We start from the raw sequence: 24,298 nt of genomic DNA on the forward strand, positions 1-24,298 counted from the left end.
CAGAGCTCAGGATCTAGCGCACAAAAGGCAATAATAGGAGAACAGATATCTCAGAGAGATTTTCTCATATCGTTGACAGATATTACCCACACGAACCGATTAAAAAAAAACGGAATTCTATATTTGCCAAGGTGGGATTTGAACTCACAATGTCGAGGTTCATAGTTAAGCCTACTAACAAAATCAGGGCACAACCTATTCTTCAGGTCTATGTTCCACTGCATTATCTGGAGCCAAATGAGTAGAATCCCAGTGCCCGGTGACAGAGCTGCTCCTCTGGGTTCCATCAGCGAGTTAGGCTGAGTGATAGAGCTGAAAGCTGACAAAAGCACTGCGCTGGATCCCCTGGGAATCTCTCAGTCCTGCTAGCAGTGGCACGACTGATGGGCGGGGAAGCTTAATTTAGCATGAGGCCAAAAATCTGATTCCCGATGGCCATGAGCTTTAGCAATTATGTTCTCAGGATTTTAAAGGTGGGTTAAAGGCAGATTGAGCTTCCCGACGAACAACGTTAGGAAGCCCTTTGCATCCATTAGCATGTTATGCATGTTCATCAAAAGTCACCTCGCTATATTAAGATACCCCCCTCTCCAAATTAAACTCCCTGCCAGTGAGAAATTAAAACCTTCACTTTTACGACTGTGTGGAAGTGGCGTGCATCTGGAGAAGTGACTTGTTCCATGATTAAGGGTGAGTTGTTGTTGCATTGTCCTCTTTGAGGAGTTAGGAGTTAGCCTCTGCTTCAGACTGGGTGGTGGCAGCGCAGGTTATGTTCGGAATGAGCGAGGATGGGTTAATGGGGAAGAGTGGAGCAGGCAGCGGGCAAGGGTGGAAGAGAGAGTGCAAGCCTATCCAAGTGACCTTAAATATGGTGCCCAGGCCTTCAACCCATGAGTGACCTCCTGCCTGCCCCCATTGCGAGAATCAGTGGACTACTCACGGATGCACACTTAACGAGCTGAACCACATAAGATAATGTGTGGTCAACCATCCCACTCCCCTCCCAGCAGAAATCACTTCTTCCCCCACCACCGAGCTCCAGAATGGAAGATTCCAGTCCCCTATCATGCATTATATTGATCTCTCTGTCGAAAGTTTATTCAACTCATCAACTGATGTCTTAATTCTTCAGCAAACAGGATTGTACTGGCCTAATGGGGAGTGATTTGTACAGTGCATTGCTGGTCTTATATGTTTTGCAAAAGCTAAAAGGGAGTTGAAATTGAACAGGTCACATTTGATAGCAGGGAAATTGAGTCAGGAGGCTGGATTCTCTGTTTTCAGGACTATGTCCCCACGCCGTCTTTAACGGCAGGAAAACTGGTGTCAAAAGGCCACAGATTCACCGTCGGGGTGCGGAGAATCCAGCGCAAAGACTGTGGGTGGGATACTCCATCCCACCGCACACGTTTTCCTGCATGGCGGGCCCCCACCAGCAGCTAGATTCTCCACCCCCATTGTGGGCAACCGCATGCCGTCGGGAAATCCGCGGACATGAGTGCGCTGCCGGCAAAAACGGACGATCCCACAGACGGAGAATCCTGCCCTCTGTGTTACTTGTGGGCTCAGTTGCCGGCACTCTGAGTTACAAGGTTCTGGGTTGACGTCCCACTCCAAGGTTACAGGACAAACATCAAGGCTGACACTGCAGCTCAGTGCTGAGGGAGTGCTGCAATGTTGGCAGTACCGAGGTGTTAAACCTGCCTGCCTGGGTGGATGTGAAAGACTCTTTCAAAACAAGAGCAGGCGAGTTATCCCTGGTATCTTGACCAATACTTACTTTTAATCAATATCACAAAATGAAGATTATCTGGTCTTTATCACTGGCTGTCTTTGTGGTCATTATCACTGGCTGGCTTAATTTGCTACGAGTATAGTGGCCATGTTTCCTACATGGGCAGCACGGTAGCAAAAGTGGATAGCACTGTGACTTCACAGCGCCAGGGTCCCAGGTTCGATTCCCGGCTGGGTCACTGTCTGTGCGGAGTCTGCACGTTCTCCCCGTGCCTGCGTGGGTTTCCTCCACGTGCTCCGGTTTCCTCCCACAGTCCAAAGATGTGCAGGTTAGGTGGATTGGCCATGATAAATTGCCCTTAGTGACCAAAAAGGTCAGGAGGGGTTATTGGGTTACCGGGGATAGGGTGGAAGTGAGGGATTAAGTTGGTTGGTGCAGACTCGATGGACCGAATGGCCTCCTTCTGCACTGTATGTTCTATGTTCTGTATGTTCTATGTTCTATGATAACAGCGACCACCCTTTAAAATGTACTCCCTTGGCTGTAAAGCACTTTGAGATGAAAAACGGTCAATAAATACAAATCCTTATTATTTTAATACACAGTGAGCCCGGCCTGCTTCAGCCTGGGATGTTGGTGAGGGCAAGACTGAAGCCTCGTTAGAGAAACTGGAAGATAATGGCTCCCATTGGACTAATTTTATTTTTGTAACCTGAGCATCAGGAGCATTGGAAATGCCAGTGTTCTTTTCATTGAGCATCGGAGTGCTATAACAAAAGAATTACGACCCAGTTGCAAACGTATTAAAATTCAAAATTAGAAGCAATGTCTTCCCCGGGGTACAGTTCACATGAAGATTTTTAATTGAATAATTGTAAACTCTGCCGCGGGATAAAAGTTATATAGGCTGCCAACATTTAGGAACAACATTGGCTTCTGGACACGTAGGTTGAACTGGCGCCACAGTTGGCGCTCATGGCATTTACAACGCAGGATGGGGTCGGTACAAGCACTTTGAAGGAGATGTCTACTCACTCCACACTCTTTTAAGTTTTTAAGCATTTAGACTTTAGAATTCAAAGGCTGTGATGGATTTTGCTTCTGTCAAAGGTGCGGCTGAAATGGGCAATCCTTCAACCACCTACATCCTCCTAAACTCTCTCCTCAAACTTTTAATGATGTTGAATTTAGGTCACTGGTTCACCAACCAGCAGAACCACTCCCACTTTACCTTATTGATACTTAGGTAATTTGAGATATTTTCTCCGGTGTTACATATACTAAAAGAAAAATTGTCTCCATTTCTCCTCCAGCTCTACCAGGTTGTGAGGGAATTACTCGTTACCCAAACTGTTCTTTCCTCCCCATCCTTAGAACATAGAACATAGAACAGTACAGCACAGAACAGGCCCTTCGGCCCTCGATGTTGTGCCGAGCAATGATCACCCTACTCAAGCCAACGTATCCACCCTATACCAGTAACCCAACAACCCCCCCCCCCCCATTAACCTTATTTTTTAGGACACTAAGGGCAATTTAGCATGGCCAATCCACCTAACCCGCACATCTTTGGACTGTGGGAGGAAACCGGAGCACCCGGAGGAAACCCACGCACACACGGGGAGGACGTGCAGACTCCGCACAGACAGTGACCCAGCCGGGATTCGAACATGGGACCCTGGAGCTGTGAAGCATTTATGCTAACCACCATGCTACCGTGCTGCCCCTTTACTGATAGGTTTCCATCCCCGGAAAGCTGCTAGAGCCCCGGACTCTCACCAGCTCCGGGGAAATCCAGGCTTGCATCAGAGATAATTCTGATTCAAGTAGAGAATTTCAATGGGTTAAGCCATAACCATTTGCTCCTGCGTGGTGGAGCACCATTGGCTCGAATCCTCTCTTGCACACTTCAAACAGTGCTTCAGCTGATAACGTTCTTGACTCTGTGTCAGAAGGCTCTGGGTTCAAGTCTCCACAGTTGGGACTTGAGCGTGAAATCTAGGCTGACACTCCTGAGGAATGCGGAGGGTGATGGCCAATATTTATCCCTCAAACATCACCAGAGAAAGAGCATCCTATTGCTGATTGTGGAACCTTGCTGTGTGCAAATCAGCTGCCAATTTTCTTACTTTATAATAGTGAGTACAATTAAAAAGTACTTAATTGTCTGTAAAGCGCTTTGAAGTTTGTGAAAGGTGCTATATAAGACCATAAAACATAATAGCAGAATTAGGACACTTGGCCCATCGAGTCTGCTCCGCCATTCAATCATAGTTTAAAAAAAATGTTATTATAAATTTAGAGTACCCAATTATTTTTTCCAATTAAGGGGCAATTTAGAATGGCCAATCTACCTATCCTGCACATCTTTGGGTTGTGGGGGTGAAACCCACGCAGACACGGGGAGAATGTGCAAACTCCACATGGACAGTGACCCAGGGCTGGGATTCGAACCCAGGTCCTCAGCGCCGTAGGCAGCAATGCTAACCACTGTGCCCCATTCAATCATAGTTGATATTTTCTCATCCCCATTCTCCTGCCTTTTCCCCATAACCCCTGATCCCCTTATTAATCAAGTACCTATCTATCTCTGTCTTAAAGACACTCAGTGAATTGGCCTCCACAGCCTTCTGCGGCAAAGAGTACCACAGATTCACCACCCTCTGGCCGAAGAGATTTCTTCTCGTCTCTGTTTTAAAGGATCGTCCCTTTAGTCTGAGATTGTGTACTCTAGTTCTAGTTTTTCCTCTAAGTGGAAACATCCTCTCCACCTCCACTCTATCCGGGCCTTACCCTGAACACCATGAGCTCTTAACTTATTTAACAGTCTCCTATGCGGCACCTTGTTAAAGGCCTTCTGGAAATCTAAATAAATCATGTCCACTGGTTCTCCTTTGTCTAACTTCCTTGTTACCTCCTCAAAGAACTCTAACAGATCTGTCAGACACGACCTCTCTTTGACAAAGCCATGCTGACTCAATCCTATTTTACCATGCACTTCCAAGTATTATACAATCTCATCTTTAATAACAGACTCTAAAATCTTACCAATGACTGAAGTCAGGCTAACTGGCCTATAATTTCCCGTCTTCTGCCTCCCTCCCTTCTTAAACAGTGGTGTTACATTAGCCACCTTCCAGTCCTCTGGGACCCTTCCTGCCTCCAGTGATTCCTGAAAGATCATCATTAATGCCTCCACAATTTCCTCAGCTTTCTCTTTTAGGACCCTGGGGTGTAGTCCATCCGGTCCAGGTGACTTATCCACCTTCAGACCTTTCAGTTTTCCCAGAACCTTCTTCTTAGTAATGGTCACTGCACTCACCTCTGACCCCTGGTTCTCCTGGAGCTCTGGCATCCCACTGGTGTCTTCCACCGTGAAGACTGATGCAAAGTAACTATTCAGTTTGGCTGCCATTTCTTTGTTTCCTATTATTACTTCTCCAGCCACATTTTCAAGTGGTCCAATATTTATTTTTGCCTCTCTCTTACCTTTTATATATTGAGAAAATCTATTCCCATCTTCCTTTATATTACTAGCTAGCTTGCACTCATACTTCACCTTCTCCCCCTTATTGTTTTTTTAGTTGTCCTCTGCTCGCTTTTAAAGGCTTCCCAATCTTCTGGTTTCCCACTAATCCTCGCCACTTTGTATGCTTTTTCTTTAGCATTTATGCTGTCCTTGACATCCCTCATCAGCTATGGATGCCTTGTCCTCCCCTGAGCATGTTTCCTCTTGCTTGGGATGAATTTCTGTTGTGCCTTCCCAATAACCCCCAAAAACTCCTGCCATTGCTGTCCCACTGTCTTCCCTGCTAGGCTCCTTTTCCAATCAACTCTAGCCAGCTCCTCCCTCATGTCTTTGTAGCTACCCTTATTTAATTGTAATACCATTAAATCTGATTGAAGCTTCTCCCTCTCAAACTGCGGGGTAAATTCTATCATATTGTGGTCACTGCTCCCTAAGGTTTCCTTCACCTTAAGTTCCCTGATCAAGTCTGCCTCATTACACATCACCAAATCCAGAATTGCCTGTTCCCGAGTTGACTCTGTCACAAGCTGCTCCAAAATATAAATGTAAGTTGGTCTAGCCAGCAACACCCACTTCTCTTGAAGGACTAAAAATACTTATTTCTCCCTTTACCTTGCTATAGGACCTCGTGTTTTACCGGGGGTCGCTCACTAACACTGCAAATAGTGAGACACCTCCATCTCAAATGTGACCACTTGGTTTCTCCTGCTCTCCAGTGAGACAATTTGCATGAGATGTGAGGTGGATGATTATGAGCTCAGAAATTCAGCTCTAGGCATTCGTTTTAGTGTTGTCAGCACAGGTGACGGAGGAATTCATTTTGATTTACATGCGGTGTCACATAAAGGCTTTGTAAAATGTGTCACTGAGTCAACGTCACAGCAAGGTGTATTTTAAAGTTAGACTTGTCAGAAAATGAATAGAGAGACAGCAGTACATTGAAATGATTGCTTACTCCTTGGCATACAGGCCAAGTCCCACAATTCACTTGTGAATGTCAGCAAATTAATGGTCCTGGGGACATACCACATTCATCTTCGACACTGAGGAAAACTATAGCTAATTGTAATGCCCATAACATGTCCTTTGTCTGCGATTGTATAACTTACCACAAATTAAGGATCAAACCCAAAACATTCCTCATAGGGCGGCATGGTAGCATTGTGGATAGCATAATTGCTTCACAGCTCCAGGGTCCCAGGTTCGATTCCGGCTTGGGTCACTGTCTGTGCGGAGTCTGCACATCCTCCCCGTGTCTGCGTGGGTTTCCTCCGGGTGCTCCGGTTTCCTTCCACAGTCCAAAGATGTGCAGGTTAGGTGGATTGGCCATGCTAAATTGCCCTTAGTGTCCAAAAATTGCCCTTAGTGTTGGGTGGGGTTACTGGGTTATGGGGATAGGGTGGAGGTGTTGACCTCGGGTAGGGTGCTCTTTCCAAGACCGGTGCAGACTCGATGGGCCGAGAGGCCTCCTTCTGCACTGTAAATTCTATGATCACAATGACTAATGCCTTTATTAACACAACTAATAAGGGCCATATTGTAAAGGTTCCTACATGGCCAGTGGAAATATTGGAAGGGGATTAGGATCTCCTGAGACTGTTCTGCATCTTGCAATAAAATTCCGACTGAACCATTTTCTCAAATCTCACCTAACCTGCCTTGATATCCTTGACTCAGCAAAAAAGGGCCGACCTCAGCGTTAAGAAATAGTAGCTGTGTTGGCATCTCTTATTTGGTGTGGTGGTCAAATCCACACTTGCACCAGACTCAGGAGTGCACATATATCAGAGAGCTGGCAGAGGTTACAGAGAAAGAGAGGAATGAGGCTATGGAGGAAGCTGGAAACTGGGATGGCGGCATGATAGCACAGTGTTGGCACTGTTGCTTCACTGCGCCAGGGTCCCGGGTTCGATTCCTGGCGTGGGTCACTGTCTGGGCGGAGTCTGCCCGTTCTCCCCGTGTCTGCGTGGGTTTCCTCCGGGTGCTCCGGTTTCCTCCCACAAGTCCCCAAAGACGTGCTGTTAGGTAATTTGGACATCCTGAATTCTCCCTCTGTGTACCTGAGGAGGCGCCGGAATGTGGCGACTAGGGGCTTTTCACAGTAACTTTATTGCAGTGTAAATGTAAGCCTACTTGTGACAATAAAGATTATTATAATATTATAGAAAATCGAAGCATTTTGAGGGGGCCAATGTGGAGTGAACACAGTGGGGAACTGGTGAACAGAGATTGATGCAGGTTTGGACTAAGGCAGCAAAAGCAAAATACTGAGGATGTTGGAAATCACGCACTAATAGATTCAAAAACAGCTTCTTCCCCACTGTTTCCAGACTCCTGAATGACCCTCGTATGGACCGACCTGATCTCTTCAAATATCTTCTCTACTGTGTAGTACTACACTCCTGTATACTTCACTCGATGCCTGTGTCTATGTATTTACATTGTGTATTTATATTTGCCCTATGTTTTTTTCAGGTATGGAATGATCTGTCTGGACTGTGCACCGAGCAATACTTTTCACTGTATCTTGGTACACATGACAATAAAACAAATCCAATCCAAGTTTGAAATGGAAACAGAAATTGTTCTTCTGTTTTTTTTTGACCATCCTTTGAGTACTGGTGGAAGGTCACTGGCCTGAAATGTTAACTCTTTGGGCGAGATTCTCCGCACTCCCGACGGTGCGGAGAATAGTGTGGCTCGTAAAATTTTACGCCCACGCTGTTCCGACGCCCTCCCGCTATTCTCCCCCCCTCCCCCGCCCAACTCCTGACATGAATCGCTGCCGCCGTTTTTTTACGGCCGGCAGCGATTCTCAGCTAATAGATGGGCCGAGTTCCCAGCCCTTTACAGCTGTTTTTACGAACGGCAAACACACCTGGTCTGGCCGTTCGTAAAAACGGCCGTAAACACTCGCATTTTATAACCATGGCACCGATTGGCACGGCAGTACCACGGCCGTGCAAAGGGTGCCATGGGCCCGCGATCGGTGGGCACCGATCGCGGGCAGCGGGCCTCCGATGCCCGCGCACTATTTGTCCTTCCACCGCTCCGCAGTATCCATTCGCGGGGCGGCTGAGGGGCATCCCGGCCCACGCATGCGCGAGTTTCGCGCAAATACGCGATGACGTCATCCGTGCATGCGCGGGTTGGAGTCTTCCAATCCGCGCATGCGCGGCCGACGTCATATGACGCGTCAGCCGGCGCTAACTCGGGCAAGCGGGCTTAACGAAATTCGTTAAGCCCGTGATGCCGGAGCTTACGGCGTCGGGCTGCTAGCCCCGACCGGGGACCAGAATCGGTTCCCGGTCGGGAAGGGGGGGGCTGGCGTCAAACCCGCCCGGATTTGACGCCAGCCTTACGATTTCTCCCGGTTTGGGAGAATCGCGCCCTTTGTTTCTCTCTCCACAATTGCTATCGGACTTGTTGACTATTTTCAACATTTTCTGTTCCAGGAACATAAGAAACAGGAGGAGACCATTCGGCGTCTCTCCTCACTCTGCATCAATCTCACTTTCCTGTCCATTCCCCACATCCCTTGATTGTCCGACGGACCAAAACTCTAATGTCTCCAGCCTTGAATACATCTACAACCCTCCAGGTCCAAAGATTCGCTACCCCTGAAAAGGTGAAATGTCTCCCCGGGAGCGATTTAACGAAAAAAAAAAACAGGGTCCCATTTTGGGTGTATTTAGTGGGGTGTTTCACAGCCCTGCAGTGCCAAGAACGATCCCGCTATTAAAAGGGACTCTTTTGTTGGGTCTCGTGGATGAATGCCCCACTAAGGCCACACTTAGCTTCATTTTTAAATGCCGCACTATCTCTGGACCCCTGACTGTGGCCTCCGCACCCCGCCTCCAACGTAACGATTAGAGGTCCGTAAGCCCTCCCTCACCCCACCTCATAAGGGCAGGGCACCCCAGGGCAAACTGGCATCCAGTCAACCTGGCACTGCCATCCTGGCAGGGGCAGTGCCACTTGGGCAGCCTGATAGGGTGGCATGGCCAGAGTGATAGGCTGGCAGTACCAAGGTTCTCAGGTGGCATCAGAGGTGCTACGGTACCACACTGCCCAGAGCCCGACCAATCGGGGGCCTCCGATTGCCTGGGAGACACCCCCCCACCACCAGGTGCAGTTACATATGGTCCATGTTTGTGGAAACCAGTGCTAAACAGCACCACGGCAGGAACTCCCAGGCGTGGGCGTTCAAATCCAGGCCGTGGGCGACTCCAGCGCAGATATAGTCAAGTGAGGCTAACTGCTCACTTGAATATGCAAATCCAAAGGGCGGCATGTGGCGCAGCGGTTCGCACTGGGACTGCGGCGCTGAGAACCCGGGTTCGAATCCCAGCCCTGGGTCACTGTCCGTGTGGAGTTTGCACATTCTCCCCGTGTCTGCTTGGGTTCCACCCCCCCACAACCCAAATATGTGCAGAGTAGGTGGATTGGCCAGGTTAAATTGGCCCTTAATTTGAGAAAAAATAATTGGGTACCCTAAATTAAAAAAATTTTTTAAAAAAAGAATATGCAAATCTGGATCTCGCCCAGTGAGGGTGAGATCCAGATTCCGACCTCTTGCCATATGATCAAGCCCCTCATCTCAGCCCTAAATAATCAATCCCTTATCCTGAAGATGTGAGTTTCCCCTCTCTCCATGTTCTAGATTCCGCAGCCAGTGGAGACAACATCTCAGTGTCTACCCTAACAAGCCCTTTCATGCATGTTTCAAACAGATTGCCAGGGCCGGTTTAGCTCACTTGGCTGGGGTTCAATTCCTGTACCTGCTGAAGTTATTGACGAAGGCCCCTCCCTTCTCAACCTCACCCCTCGGCTGAGATGTGGTGATCCTCAGGTTAAATCACCACCAGTCAGCTCTCCCCCCCTCAAAGGGGAAAGCAGCCAATGGCCACCTGGTCTGTGGCGACTTTACCTTTACTTATCCCTCTAAACCCCCGAGGATATGGGCTCAATTTACTCAGCCTCTCCTTACAGGACAACCCTCTGGTCCCAGGGATTAATCTGGTCAACCTTCACTGCAACACCTTTAATTTAATTAAATTAAAAAAAAAAAATTTAGAGTACCCAAAGTCATTTTTTCCAATTAAGGGGCAATTTAGCGTGGCCAATCCACCTACCCTGCGCATCTTTGGGTTGTGGGGCGAAACCCACGCAAACACGGGGAGAATGTCAAACTCCACATGGACTGTGACCCAGAGCCGGGATCGAACCTGGGACCTCGGTGCCATGAGACTGCAGGGCTAACCCACTGCGCCACCCTGCTGCCCTTGCACCACCTTGAAGGCAAGTATGTTCCTCCTTCGATTTGGAGACCCAAGCTCCACACAGCACTTATTATTGCAGAACAGTTATTAGCATGAGGGGGAAGTGGAGTTTCGGTCAACCTCATCTTTATGGAATGTGGCTGGCTGACTGTTGGCACAGTCGAGGCTCGTGGTGACAATGGCGTGGATGAAGGTTTCAGCAGTCGATGAACTGGGGATTGGCGGAGTTGGGCAATGTTACGGGAAGTGGAAGCAGACAGACATGGATCTGCAGTTGGAAGCTCACCTCAGTGGAAAACGTGGTAAGTATTCGCACAGACACAAACACATTCCTTTCTCCACGCACTGTACAAATCGGTTACATTCTGACAGGAATGCGTTCTGTTTCTGTGGTACAGTCTGCAATATTGATTGAAAGCCTTGAGAATCTTAAAAAGTACATGAATATATGGGGGCAGCACGGTAGCATGGTGGTTAGCATAAATGCTTCACAGCTCCAGGGTCCCAGGTTCGATTCCCGGCTGGGTCACTGTCTGTGCGGAGTCTGCACGTCCTCCCCGTGTGTGCGTGGGTTTCCTCCGGGTGCTCCGGTTTCCTCCCACAGTCCAAAGATGTGCGGGTTAGGTGGATTGGCCATGATAAATTGCCCGTAGTGTCCTAAAAAAAGTAAGGTTAAGGGGGGGTTGTTGGGTTACGGGTATAGGGTGGATACGTGGGTTTGAGTAGGGTGATCATGGCTCGGCACAACATTGAAGGCCGAAGGGCCTGTTCTGTTCTATGTTCTATATGTATTTTAATCAACCAGTTACAAAGCAGACGGGGGCGTGCGGGGGGGTGCGGGGGGGGGGGGGGGGGGGGGGGGGTGTTCAAAGCTCTAATGTGGAGATCTTGCGGATTTCACATACTGTTGGATTAGGTACTTTTTTTTAAAAACGCAAAGCGAAGTTTAGCTTACTTAAATTCAGATTATGGTTCATTTCAAAGACGATTTTATTCCCTGACAGAAATCAGTAATTTACTGCCCCTCTCTCCCGCATTGCCCCAGTAAATCCTCACCTTCCTATTTTGACATATATTACTGGAACTGTCATATTTCATCTCACAATGTCAAGCCCTGGGTGATGAGCAGTAATTTATTCCTGATTATAATTACAAAAACATTAGACGTGACCGGAATTAGACTTGTGCACGTGAGGAGCATACCCCGAGGAGCCTTACACTTTATATTCTGCAAACATTTGGACACCTTTGCTGCCATTTTGGAGACCATTCTTCATGCAGAGCCCTGATAAGAAAGAAAACATCCGTGGAGGGTCAGATTGATGAGCGCTTGTCACCAGCTAATGTCTGGCTTCCAACAGGGATCACTGGCAGAAAATCGGAGCTCGAAGCCTCGCTCCTTTTAACTCTCAGGCTTACCTCACTGAACGAGGGAGCAGACTCGATGGGCCGAATGGCCAACTTCTGCTCCTGTATCTTATGGTTTTATGACACTGAGACCAGTTGTAAATCTTCATTGCTGCCACACCGAAGATTGGGACAAACAAAATATCAAACCCGGGCCTCTCCAATCTATATAGGCCAGTTCCACAGTACGCAGCACATTCACCCTCTGAACCATTAGGGAAGCTACTGTATGCTTTCGGAGGTAGATTCAGTGATGCCAGTGCTCCTTAGTGTCCAGGGATGTGCAGGTTAGGTGGGGTTACGGGGATAGGACAGATTCAATGTTGCCAGTGTAGAGTCCGCTCCATCAGGCCACAACATTGGAGCATCTACCATCATAGATTATTAGATTCATAGAATCCCTACAGTGCAGAAAGAGGCCATTCAACCCATCGAGTCTGCACCAACCTTCCAAGAGGGCATCCCACCCACTTCCCCGCCACCATACCTACCCTTCAGACACTAAGGGGCAATTTGCCATGGCCGAACAACCTAAACTGCCCATCTTTGGACTGCGATAGGAAACCGGAGCACCCGGAGGAAACCCATGCAGACAGGGGGAGAATATGCAAACTCCCTCTACATTCACCTGAGGAAGGAGCTGCGCTCCGAAAGCTCGTGTTTGAAACAAACCTGTTGGACTTTAACCTGGTGTTGTAAGACTTCTTACTGTGCTCACCCCAGTCCAACGCCGGCATCTCCACATCATCCCTCCACACAGCCACCCAAGGTCAGAATGGAACATGGGTCCTTGGTGCAGTGTGGCAGCAGTGTTAACCACTGTGCCTCCGTGCTGCCTAAATCTACACTCATCTCCACTCCTTTCTCAGCTTAGCCCAACTCTCAGACTATGAATTTGCCAAATGGAGAGAAAACTGGATCTTCCAATTTCTTGTTCCTTCGTTGTGTAACCAAAAGTTGAGGTTGTACAGAAAAAATATAGAGAATTGAAAGCAAAAAAATATCGGAAGTACTCAGCCGTTCTGGCAGCATCTGTGGAGAGAGCAACAGAGTTAATGGGCGGGATTCTCCGATTGCCAACGGCGAAATCGCATTCGACGACTGGCCGGAGAATCTGATCTGGCACCGGAATTGGGGGTGGCGCCATCTTTTGGATGCTCCGCCCCCTCAATAACGACATCACCGCTGAGTACGCGCATGCCGTTGGGAGGGCCTCAGGACGTCACCTGAGGCCCTCCCCCAATGGCGGTGGACTGTGTCCAGCGCTGCCACAGTTGGCGGGGGGTGGGGGAGGCTTTCCGCTGGCCTGGAGGGGCTTTGGCGGGAGCTGGGGGGGGGGGGGGGACTGGTGGGGTGTGGTCCGGGGCTGGCGAGGAAGGTTACAGGGGGACACTACCTGGCAGGCCGAGTCCGCACGTGGCTGGCGCCATGTCGTACAGCGCGGCCGCCGCAGGTCGCCACGGACCTGGCAATTATCCATCCGTATCTGCAGGTAAAGCCGTAGCATGGCTGCGCCCCCAGTGGGTGGAGCATCGGTACGGGGGTGACGCCGACTTATGGTCGTAAGACTAGACACCTGCTCCGGGCATAGCCTCAAATACGGAGAATCCAGCCCAATATTTCTGATCCTGAAACACTGGGTAGAATCTTCTGCTCTTGTTGGTGCCGAGCTTGGAGGTGGACAGGGCGGCACAATGGCGCAGTGGTTAGCACTGCTTCCTCCCAGCTCCAGGGACCTGGGTTCAATTCCAGCTTCGGGTAACTCTCTGTGTGGAGTTTGTATGTTCTCCCCGTGTCTGTGTGGGTTTCCTCCGAGTTCTCCGGTTTCCAAAGATGTGCAGGTTAGGTGGATTGGCCATGTTAAATTGCCCCTTCGTGCCCAGGGATGTGCAGGTTAGGTGGGGTTACGAGGATAGGGCAGGGGAGTGTGCCTCAGTGGGGTGCTGTTTCAGGGGGTAGGTGCAGACTCGATGGGCCAATTGTCCTCCTTCTGCACTGGAGGGATTCTATGGTTCTATGGCATTAATTTAGGCAGGGTGGTGAATACCCGAAACCGTGACCATTCCACCTCCACCAGAATTAGGTTCTGGGTGGGAAGGCACATGGTTGGTGTTCCCAACCCCCTATCAATTGAGGCCTTTAAGTGGCCAGTTAATGACCACTCAAGGGCCTGGATCCACCGCCACTGAGATTAAGCTCGCTGCAAGGCGCCCTGTTGCTAAGTAGCAAGCGTGAAACATGCGTGGGTTGCTTGTCACCTTGGAAATGTCCCCCAGTCAAAGGTAATCACTGCCTGATTGAAGAACTAATCATTGGGAAGGGGGTGGGGAGCCAGTGAGAGTTTCCCTTCTTTCCAACCACCTTAGCTCCCCCGCCCCCCGCTCCCCGCCTCCCGCTCCCCGCCTGCAGCAGCCACCACGTGAACCCAACTGCCCCCTCCCCTCAGCATTACTTACCTGTAGCCTGGGACATCTGGTATCTACGGACTCCCGCCATAATCCTTCTGCCAGCAGCCACAACATCCTCAGTGGCGCTGCTGATTATTAATAAATACAGCGGGGGAAATGAGAAATGTCTTTACTCAGAGACTGGTTGGATCTTGCCACTCCAGTGTGGTGGTATGGATATGAGCACTGCCATTGGTGCAGGGCACTGGCTTCCCATTGGCTCTGGCTGGTCATGTGCCTCTCGTCCGATTGGTTGGGACTAGTCATGTGACTGCTCTCCAATTGGCCGCGAGGCAGCAGGGTAGCATGGTGGTTAGCATAAATGCTTCACAGCTCCAGGGTCCCAGGTTCGATTCCCGGCTGGGTCACTGTCTGTGTGGAGTCTGCACATCCTCCCCCTGTGCGCGTGGGTTTCCTCCGGGTGCTCCGGTTTCCTCCCACAGTCCAAAGATGTGCGGGTTAGGTGGATTGGCCATGCTAAATTGCCCGTAGTGTCCTAATAAAAGTAAGGTTAAGGGGGGGGGTGGTTGGGTTACAGATATAGGGTGGATACGTGGGTTTGAGTAGGGTGATCATGGCTCGGCACAACATTGAGGGCCGAAGGGCCTGTTCTGTGCTGTACTGTTCTATGTACTGTTCTATGAGGCAAGTAGGCCCCGCCTCGATAAATACCCAGAGTTCCCGGCGGCCGGTCCTTCTCTGTAGTCGACCACCGGGCTAACAACTAGCTGATTAAAGCTACAGTTCGGATCCTAAATGTGTCTTGAGTCGAATTGATGGTACATCATCCAGGAGGTGCCTGAAGTGAGTGGCTTAGCGGCTTTCAAAAGGAAACAAGATGATTAGATGAGAGAAAGTGGGGGGATAGAAAGATAAACTGAAAGTCTGAGGCAAACGGAATGAGAGGAGATTCATGTGCAGTATAAATACTAGCACCGACCTGTCGGGCTGAATGGTCTGTTTCTATGCTGTGTTTGCGATGTGATAAAAATTCTCCTTTGAGGTGTCAGCCTCAATGGCAATCAGTCCCCTCGCGGCAAGTAATCGGGCAGCATCCCTTGCATTTCCGAGACGCTCATACATTTATTTTTAATTGGTATTTCAAAAGAAATTTCAACTCACCTCAATAAAAAATAAGGCAGCGGGAGACAGGGGATGACTGCTAATGTAGATGATGCCCAGTATAATGACAGCGATCACAATAACCGCCAGCACTATGCCCACCACCACGCCAGTGTGCAAGGGACCTTTCTTCTCCGAGGGAGCGTCATCCGTGATATCTGCAAGAGAACACAAGGAGAGGGGCGGGGGGGGGAACAAAGTGAGTAACTTCATTAATTAAGGGGGCGTATGCCGAGGTTCAGCCATTTTGACAACTGGAGTTTCACATTAAATATTTATATGTTACAAAGCGACAACACTTCAAATGTTCTTCATCATCTGTGAAGCAGTTTGGGACATCATGGTGTCATGAAAGTCTTTCTGTTTGATTCTTTGAAGGGCTCACGGAGCTGGCTGAATAAATACTCACACACTTACATTCAGCTGCCCCTCTGCAGTGAAACAAGGAACACGGTTGGTTCAGATGAAGATGTGCGGGTGTTTTTTGTGGTACTCTTCCAGAATTACAGTATCTATCTTTAATTACTCGTTCCCTGGCCTCAACCACACTTGCCGGCCGCGAAGGTTTGGTCTTTTTACCATCTCCACCGCACCTCCTGATGTCATCTTTTAAAAAATTTTAAAACATTTTTTTTAAGAGCACCCAATTATTTTTTTTTTCCAATTAAGGGGAAATTTAGTGTGGCCAATCCACCTACCCTGCACATCTTTGGGTTGTGGGGGTGAAACCCAAACAGACATGGGGAGAATGTGTAAACTCCACACAGACAGTGACCTGGGGCCGGGATTCGAACCTGGGTCCTCAGCGGCGCATTCCCAGTGTTAACCTCCTGATGTCATCTTGAAGCAAATTGGGCACAGGTGCATTTCCCCCCTCCCCCCTGGCTGTTGCTGGGCCACCTGGTGGCGACTCGGGAGACCAGGGATTGGGGACCTGGGGGGCAATCAACTGAGAGGGCGGTTGAGTTTCCAATCACTGGCCCAGGTTTCCCATGGACAGGAAGTGTGGCATCGGCACAGGCTGCCTTTGATCACAATGCGCGTGTTCAGGCCAGAAGGGCAAATGGTCTGTCCTGTTCCATTCTGTGCTTTCTTGCCCTGTTACTGTGATGCATCTGAAATGTCTGTTCGCCCTCCTGTGATGCATATTGTTTGAGGCCCCCTTATTGAAAAAATACATATTATTATTCAAATTTTTCTTTTTATATGATACAAAGTAATACAAAATAATAGAAGAGAATAAAACACGAACATAAAACCCTCAAAACATAGCCCAACCCTTCACGCAAACTAACCGCCCCCCCCCCCCCCCCACCCCCCACCCCTCCCAGCAACTAACGGTGACCAATTCCTTGAAATAAGCAATAAGCGGCTGTCATCTCCGATAGAACCCCTCGATCACTCCCCTCGCAGTGCATTTGACTTTCTCGAGGTATAAGAACTCATCAGATCCCCCGGCCACACCGAGGCGCTGGGATTGAGGTTGAGGCCTCCACCCCAGCAGTGCTCATCTCCGGGCAATCAGCAGGGTGAAGGCCAGGATATTGGTCCTGCGCCCGTCTGCAGCTTTGGCGAGTCTGGCACCCCAATTGGCCACCAGGGGACAGGGCTCCAGCTCAGTTTTCAGAATCAGCGACACGGTGCTAAAGAAGGAGACCGAGAAAGTTTGGGGTAAGACCAGAACATGTGCAAGTGATTAGCCGGGCCTCCTGAACAGCGCTCCAACCCTGCAAAGAAGCAACTCATTCTGGACTTAGTCACTACTTTGAGTTGGATTAAACCAAGCCTCGCGCACAAGGGCCGGGATTCTCCCCTACCCGGCGGGGCGGGGGGTCCTGGCGTGGCGGAGTGGCGCCAACCACTCCGGCGTCGGGCCTCCCCAAAGGTGCGGAATTCTCCGCACCTTTGGGGGCTAGGCCCGCGCCGGAGTGGTTGGCGCCATGCCGACTGGCGCCAGCGGCCTTTGACGCCCGCCGCACGGCGCCGGGGCTGGCCGAAAGGCATTCGCCGGTTCGCGCACACACCGATGCGTCAGCTGCCGCTGACATCACCACCGGCGCATACGCGGTAGGGGGGATCTCTTCCAACTCCGCCATGGTGGAGGCCGTGGCGGTGGTGGAAGAAAAAGGGCACACCCTGGGGTCCAATCGGCCCGCGCCCCCCCCCCCCCCAGGACCCCGGGGGCCCGCTCCCGCCGCCAATCCCGCCGCCACCAGAGGTGGTTGAAACCACGGCGGCGGGAGAGGCCTCCCAGCGGCGGGACTTCGGCCCATCGCGGGCCGGAGAATCGCCGCGGGGGGCTCACCGATCGGCGGGGCGTGGTTCCTGTCCCCGCCAATTCCCGGGTGGCGGAGAATTTCTGCCACAGTGGGGGCGGGATTTTCACCAGCCCCGGGCGATTCTCCGACCCTGCGGGGGGGGGTCGGAGAATTTCGCCCATGGAGTTCACGCCGCGTAAGGCCTCACTCCACAACTCGCCATCTAATATGGGCCCTAACTCCTCTTCCCACCTGATCTCAACCTCCCCCCCCCCCCCCCACAACACCTTGTTCACCCAGCCCTTTTGGAGCCTAGTCTGATCCTTCACCTGCAGGTTGGTTCCTGCAGCAGCATCACATTGGCCGTTAAAATATTCAAATGAGGGAAAATCTCATCATAGAATCATAGTGCAGAAAGAGGCCATTCAGCCCATCGAGTCTGCCCCGGCTCTTGGAAAGAGCACCCTATCCAAACCCCCACCCTATCCCCCTAACCCAGCAACCCCACCCAACACTAAGGGCAATTTTGGTCACTAAGGGCAATTTAGCATGGCCAATCCACCTAACCTGCACATCTTTAGACTGTAGGAGGAAACCAGAGCACCCGGAGAAAACCCACGCACACACGGGGAGGATGAGCAGCCTCCGCACAGACAGTGACCCATGCCGGAATCGAACCTGGGACCCTGGAGCTGTGAAGCAATCGTGCTGACCACTGTGCTACCATGCTGCCCTTCATCGGGTTCCCCAAACCCCTAACGTTCCAATGATTAATCTGATCGGAGGTCTCTCATTTCCCATCCCACCCCCACTCAAGTCAGCTAATTCCACCGCAAGGGATTATCCCGCCTTCTTCCAACTTCCTGGAATCGAGGTCCACCCAAGATGGCCACCAGCCCCACCCATAAGGTGAGGCAAAGAAAAACTCCGGGTCACCGTCAGAAATCTACCCCCCCCCCCAACACAAAACCCCGCCCACTACCTCCTATTGCGCATCGCTCTCTCCTTACCATCCCCCTCCCCCCATCCGCCACCCATCTAGGCAAATGGGAACCGGTCTGAACAGGATCAACATGCCACAACCCCTCCCTCCACCTCACTCCCATTCACTAGCTAAGATCTAACTGCCAGCAGGGTATCACCACCCCCCCACCCTACCAGGGCCCACACCCAAAGAACAAATAAAGGAGATAGACCCCCCCCCCCCCCCCCCCTCCATCCCACCCACTACCAAAGAGGATTCAAAACCAAAGCCTTTACAATTCACAACTTTACACCATTGGCCATACATTCTCCTCATTGCTGCCTTAATCATTATCCCCAATTTCTTTGGTTTCCCCACCCGCCCCCCCATCACTCCCCCAACAACATATACACTTCAATACAAAACAAGAAACCCCAGTTACCCAAACAAATACACAAAAATATTAAAACATCCCGAAACAATCCCGTCCCATTAACACCCACCATGGTATCATTCACACCCTCTCAACTCAGGACAAATCCTTGCTCTTTGACGAAAGCCTCTGCCGCCTCAAAAAAGTGATCCGTTGAGTTATGCGTGACTCTCAATCTCTCCACACCAAAATGCACTCCGATTTTGTACAATGCTGACTTCACCCTATTAAAAGCCACACACCCCTTTGCAAGCTCCACACCGACGTCCTGATAGATTTGGATGCTGTTTCCTTCCCAACTCAAAAGGTGAAGTCACACAGGATCAGGGGTGAGCTGGCAAGGTGGATACAGAACTGGCTGGGTCATAGAACGTAGAACATAGAACAGTACAGCACAGAACAGGCCCTTCGGCCCTCGATGTTGTGCCGAGCAATGATCACCCTACTTAAACCCACGTAACCCGTATACCCGTAACCCAACAATCCCCCCATTAACCTTACACTACGGGCAATTTAGCATGGCCAATCCACCTAACATAGAAGGCAGAGAGTAGCAATGGAAGGGTGCTTTTCTAATTGGAGGGCTGTGACTAGTGGTGTTCCGCAGGGATCAATGCTGGGACCTTTGCTGTTCCTAGTATATATAAATGATTTGGAGGTAAATGTAACTGGTCTGATTAGTAAGTTTGCAGACGACACAAAGGTTGGTGGAATTGCGGATAGCAATGAGGACTGTCAGAGGATACAGCAGGATTTAGATCATTTGGAGACTTGGGCAGAGAGATGGCAGATGGAGTTTAATCCGGACAAATGTGAGGTAATGCATTTTGGAAGGTCTAATGCAGGTAGGGAATATACAGTGAATGGTAGAACCCTCAAGAGTATTGAAAGTCAGAGAGATCAAGGTGTACAGGTCCACAGGTCACTGAAAAGGGCAACACAGCTGGAGAAGGTAATCAAAAGGCATACGGCATGCTTGCCTTCATTGGCCGGGGCATTGAGAATAAGAATTGGCAAGTCATGATGCAGCTGTATAGAACCTTAGTTAGGCCACACTTGGAGTATAGTGTTCAATTCTGGTCGCCGCACTACCAGAAGGATGTGGAGGCTTTAGAGAGGGTGCAGAAGAGATTTACCAGGATGTTGCCTGGTATGGAGGGCATTAGCTATGAGGAGCGGTTGAATAAACTCAGTTTGTTCTCACTGGAACGACGGAGGTTGAGGGGCGACCTGATAGAGGTCTACAAAATTATGAGGGGCATAGACAGAGTGGATAGTCAGAGGCTTTTTCCCAGGGTAGAGGGGTCAATTACTAGGGGGCATAGGTTTCAGGTGCGAGGGGCAAGGTTGAGAGGAGATGTACGAGGCAAGTTTTTTTACACAGAGGGTAGTGGGTGCCTCAAACTCGCTGCCAGAGGAGGTGGTGGAAGCAGGGACGATAGTGACATTTAAGGGGCAGCTTGACAAATACATGAATAGGATGGGAATAGAGGGATACGGACCCCGGAAGTGAAGAAGATTTTAGTTTAGACGGGCGACATGGTTGGCACAGGCTTGGAGGGCCGAATGGCCTGTTCCTGTGCTGTACTTTTCTTTGTTCTTTGTTAACTCACATACCGGTTTTCTTTAGCTCATTTCAGGACGTACTCTTTCGTCCTATCTCTATGGAAACACATTGACACCGCCCCTGGCGGCTCATTCGCCCCTGGCCTCAGCCAAAGTGTTTGGTGGGCCCTTCCAGCTTAGGAAGGGATATCAGTTCATTCCGCCCCCCCAACCCCCCAACAACTTTACAAATATCTGGGTAAAATACTCAGTCGGCCTCAGAACCTCCACCCCTCCGGCAACCCCATGATCCTGAGGTTCTGCCTCCTCGACTTTGTTTTCCAGGTTCATGACTTTTGCCCTCAGGACCATATTCCTCTCCTCCACCACCAGCGTCTCAGCTTCCAGTGAGGCTATTTGGTTGCTGTGTCATGACAAGGTCTCTACCATCCCCTTCAGCACCTCTCCATGCTCCTTCACCACCTCCACGGTCCTTCCCAATCTCTTTCTTATTGGGCCCATTGTGTCCTCAACAGACCGTTTGAGGGCCTCTCTTCATTGCCTCTCAAAGTGCTTGCCGAATTTGTCAAACCCCAGGTTCCTCCTCTCATGACAGCTTATTTTCTCACTTGCACACATATTGAAACCCCCCCAGTGAGTAATGAACAAAATAATTTACTCATGCATTATACAGTGGCTCTCTTTCACAAGAAATTCACAAGGGGACATAGCTTTAAATTGAGGGGAGATAGATACAGGACAGATGTCAGAGGTAGGTTCTTTACTCAGAGAGTAGTAAGGGTGTGGAATGCCCTGCCTGCAACAGTAGTGGACTCGCCAACATTAAGGGCATTTAAATGGTCATTGGATAGACATATGGATGATAAGGGAATAGTGTAGATGGGCTTTAGAGTGGTTTCACAGGTCGGCGCAACATCGAGGGCCGAAGGGCCTGTACTGCACTGTAATGTTCTCTGTTCTATGTTCTATTGGTGATATTCCTGCATGATTAGCTGCAGCAATGGCCTTGGGTCAAATATCCTTTATCTGTGCATTCGAAAACCAAGAACACCCCAAAACTGAATGTATTTTTGGGTGGGAAGTCTGTGACCTCAGTCGACGTAAACCTCGCCAACCGGGCCCCACCTTTGCACTATAACCTTTAGACTATCGCGAGCCGAGACTTCGGCTATTATCTTGTGTCTAAGCTTACCGTGTATATGGAAGGTATACCACATACCCAAAAATATTCAAATACTGAAACGCAATCGGCCCAAGGGCTTTGAATAAAGGATACTTGACTGTACATGGCTTGAAAACTTCATGCATTTATACAGCCATGGTTTTGCACACTATAGATTGATTGACCAACACCACACCCATGTGAAGAATAGCAAAGGAAAGGATCTGAGACTCAGTCTGATCCCTGCATAGATCTCAGTGCTTGGTTCTGATGTTGCATTGGTAAGGGTCAGATCACCCACTCGGCCAGAAAGCCGACATGAAGAAAGCAGAGACTCAAGCCAACAGCTTGTCAAACTTTACGTGATGGGTAAAGAGAAGGGAGCTGGGACCATGACTCACCCGTAGCGCTTTAACTTATTCCGAGGATGTGGCATCTCTGACAAGTCAATCATTTATTTCCCTGTCCACAGTTAACCTGACGATCGGGTGACCTACAGGGTCACCATGGAGGGACATTAGGAGTTAATCGTATGTTGGCTAAATCGTAAATGTTGGGGTCTAGTGATGGTACCTTTACCTGGGCCTCCATTCGAGATGTCTTGAGTCTAGATAATAATAATCTTTGGTGGCCAATATCCGTTTAGCCGGATATTGTTGAACAGGAATGCTGGAATGTTGTGAATCCCAGGATTCCATAACCAAGACTCAATGAATATCCTTTGTGGTCTGTTGTAAGCTTCATAATATCCAAAGTTAAATCAAATCTCTGGAAGAAATAATAACTTTCCAAAACAGCTGTAACCTTTGAGAATTGACTTCATCCTCAGTGACACTGCAGTACAACAGCACACAGACTAATCCCTTCCAAAACTCCATCCATTTATAACAGACATTAACAAGCCGAGGTCAGGACGTTTTAATCATTCAACTAAAATTCCCTGACCTTAAGTTTGTTAAATAAAAATTCCAGCAGAGTTCCGAAGAGATCTTTAACTTATGTACTCATTAAAATAAATTGCAACACTTTATATTAGGTTGTAATGTGTATCCAATATGCTGGTTGAGATCCAGGCTCTATGGGTTGATTTTTGAACCTTTAACCTTGTTGTCTGATGGATTCCCTGGAACACTGTGTCCCGCGATTCTGGCTTGATGCCGCTTAATTACAAAATTCGGTTGCCCATCTCCCAACTCACATCTTGTCCAGTTCACCCATCACCTTTGTGCTTGCTAGCACAAAATTCCCAACCTTCTTTACAATTCTCTCCATGGCTTTGCTTCTCCTGGTCTCTGCAATCCCCTCGGACCCCCCCCCCCCCCCCCCCCACCCCCTCCCTCCAAAAAAAAAGTGCTCCCACACATTTGTAGTCAGCTAAAATGTGCTCAGCCAATTTTAGCCTTTCGGGCACTCCTGATTTGAATTGCTTCGGCAGTGACGGCTGTGTCTTCAGCTGACAAGGCATCTAAGCTCTGGAATCCACTCCCTAAATCTCAGGGTCACTAACTCTCTACTTCTTTAACACACTTCTTGAAATCTTATTTATTTGACTAAGCTTTTGCTCACCTGCCCTAATATTTCATTACATTGCTCGGTGTCAGATTTTGTTTAGAATACTCCTTCGAAGCACCTTGGGGACAGTTTACTGTTGATGGCGTTATGTAAATGCAAATTGTTGGTATTTCATGGAAAACTACCATGTGGTGAAACGTAATGGTCATTTCGATCTCTTATCCACCTACTGGAGTTTTTCTCGGATGGATCCTTCCATACAGCAGTACCATTCAGATGTGGGCTGGTAAAGAGCATCCAAGAAACATTGTTTGAATATTCTTTACAGCCCTGCTGATGTGTGTAGGGTGTAGACCCCCATGCAGGGCTGACCGTCCTCCACTGCCTCTTCCCGGGGCAGTATCTTGCCTAAGTTACTGTCCTTCATACGCCAGCTCAGAGAGTGAGGGTTGGGAGGCTGCTTGGCCGAGAGATGCATCCGACCAGAAGCCAACAGCCACAGCCCCATTTCCCGTGCCACCCCTGGAAATATCGTGGAGACGGGAAGGGACATGGTGCTTTCCACTCAATCAGTGCTCCAGAGCGGAAATGCTTGGAAAATCATGCTTGGCTACGCCCAACGTGAATAAATATCGGGTGGTGTGAGCGGAGGAAGGGGTGCTTCTTGTGCGATGCCAAGAGGAGAATTAATAAATCTTGTCTGTGGCCAATCAAAAATGTCGTGAAAAGGACTTTAATTTAAATATTAGGATAAAATATAAAGTTACATTTCTCCATGTCGCTTGAATCAGTAATTTCTGTGGGGGAAATTTAATAACCGTCACACTTTCAGAAGAGTACTGAATTCAGTGAGTTATTGTATCTGTCTAATTACTCTTGAT

At 49.4% G+C, this 24,298-nt stretch overlaps 1 protein-coding gene across 1 annotated transcript in view; it reads right to left on the reverse strand.

Annotated features, from left to right (window-relative positions):
* The window catches only part of LOC119954247 (plexin domain-containing protein 1-like), a 282,386-nt gene that overhangs the window by 15,553 nt on the left and 242,535 nt on the right, over positions 1-24,298 (reverse strand). The window contains exon 13 of the mRNA XM_038779329.1: positions 15,523-15,680. Coding sequence (XP_038635257.1) covers positions 15,523-15,680 — 158 coding nt within the window. The remainder of the gene's footprint in view (positions 1-15,522; positions 15,681-24,298) is intronic.

Source organism: Scyliorhinus canicula, chromosome 19 (genome assembly GCF_902713615.1).
Source record: "Scyliorhinus canicula chromosome 19, sScyCan1.1, whole genome shotgun sequence".
NCBI classification, from domain to species: Eukaryota; Metazoa; Chordata; class Chondrichthyes; order Carcharhiniformes; family Scyliorhinidae; genus Scyliorhinus; species Scyliorhinus canicula.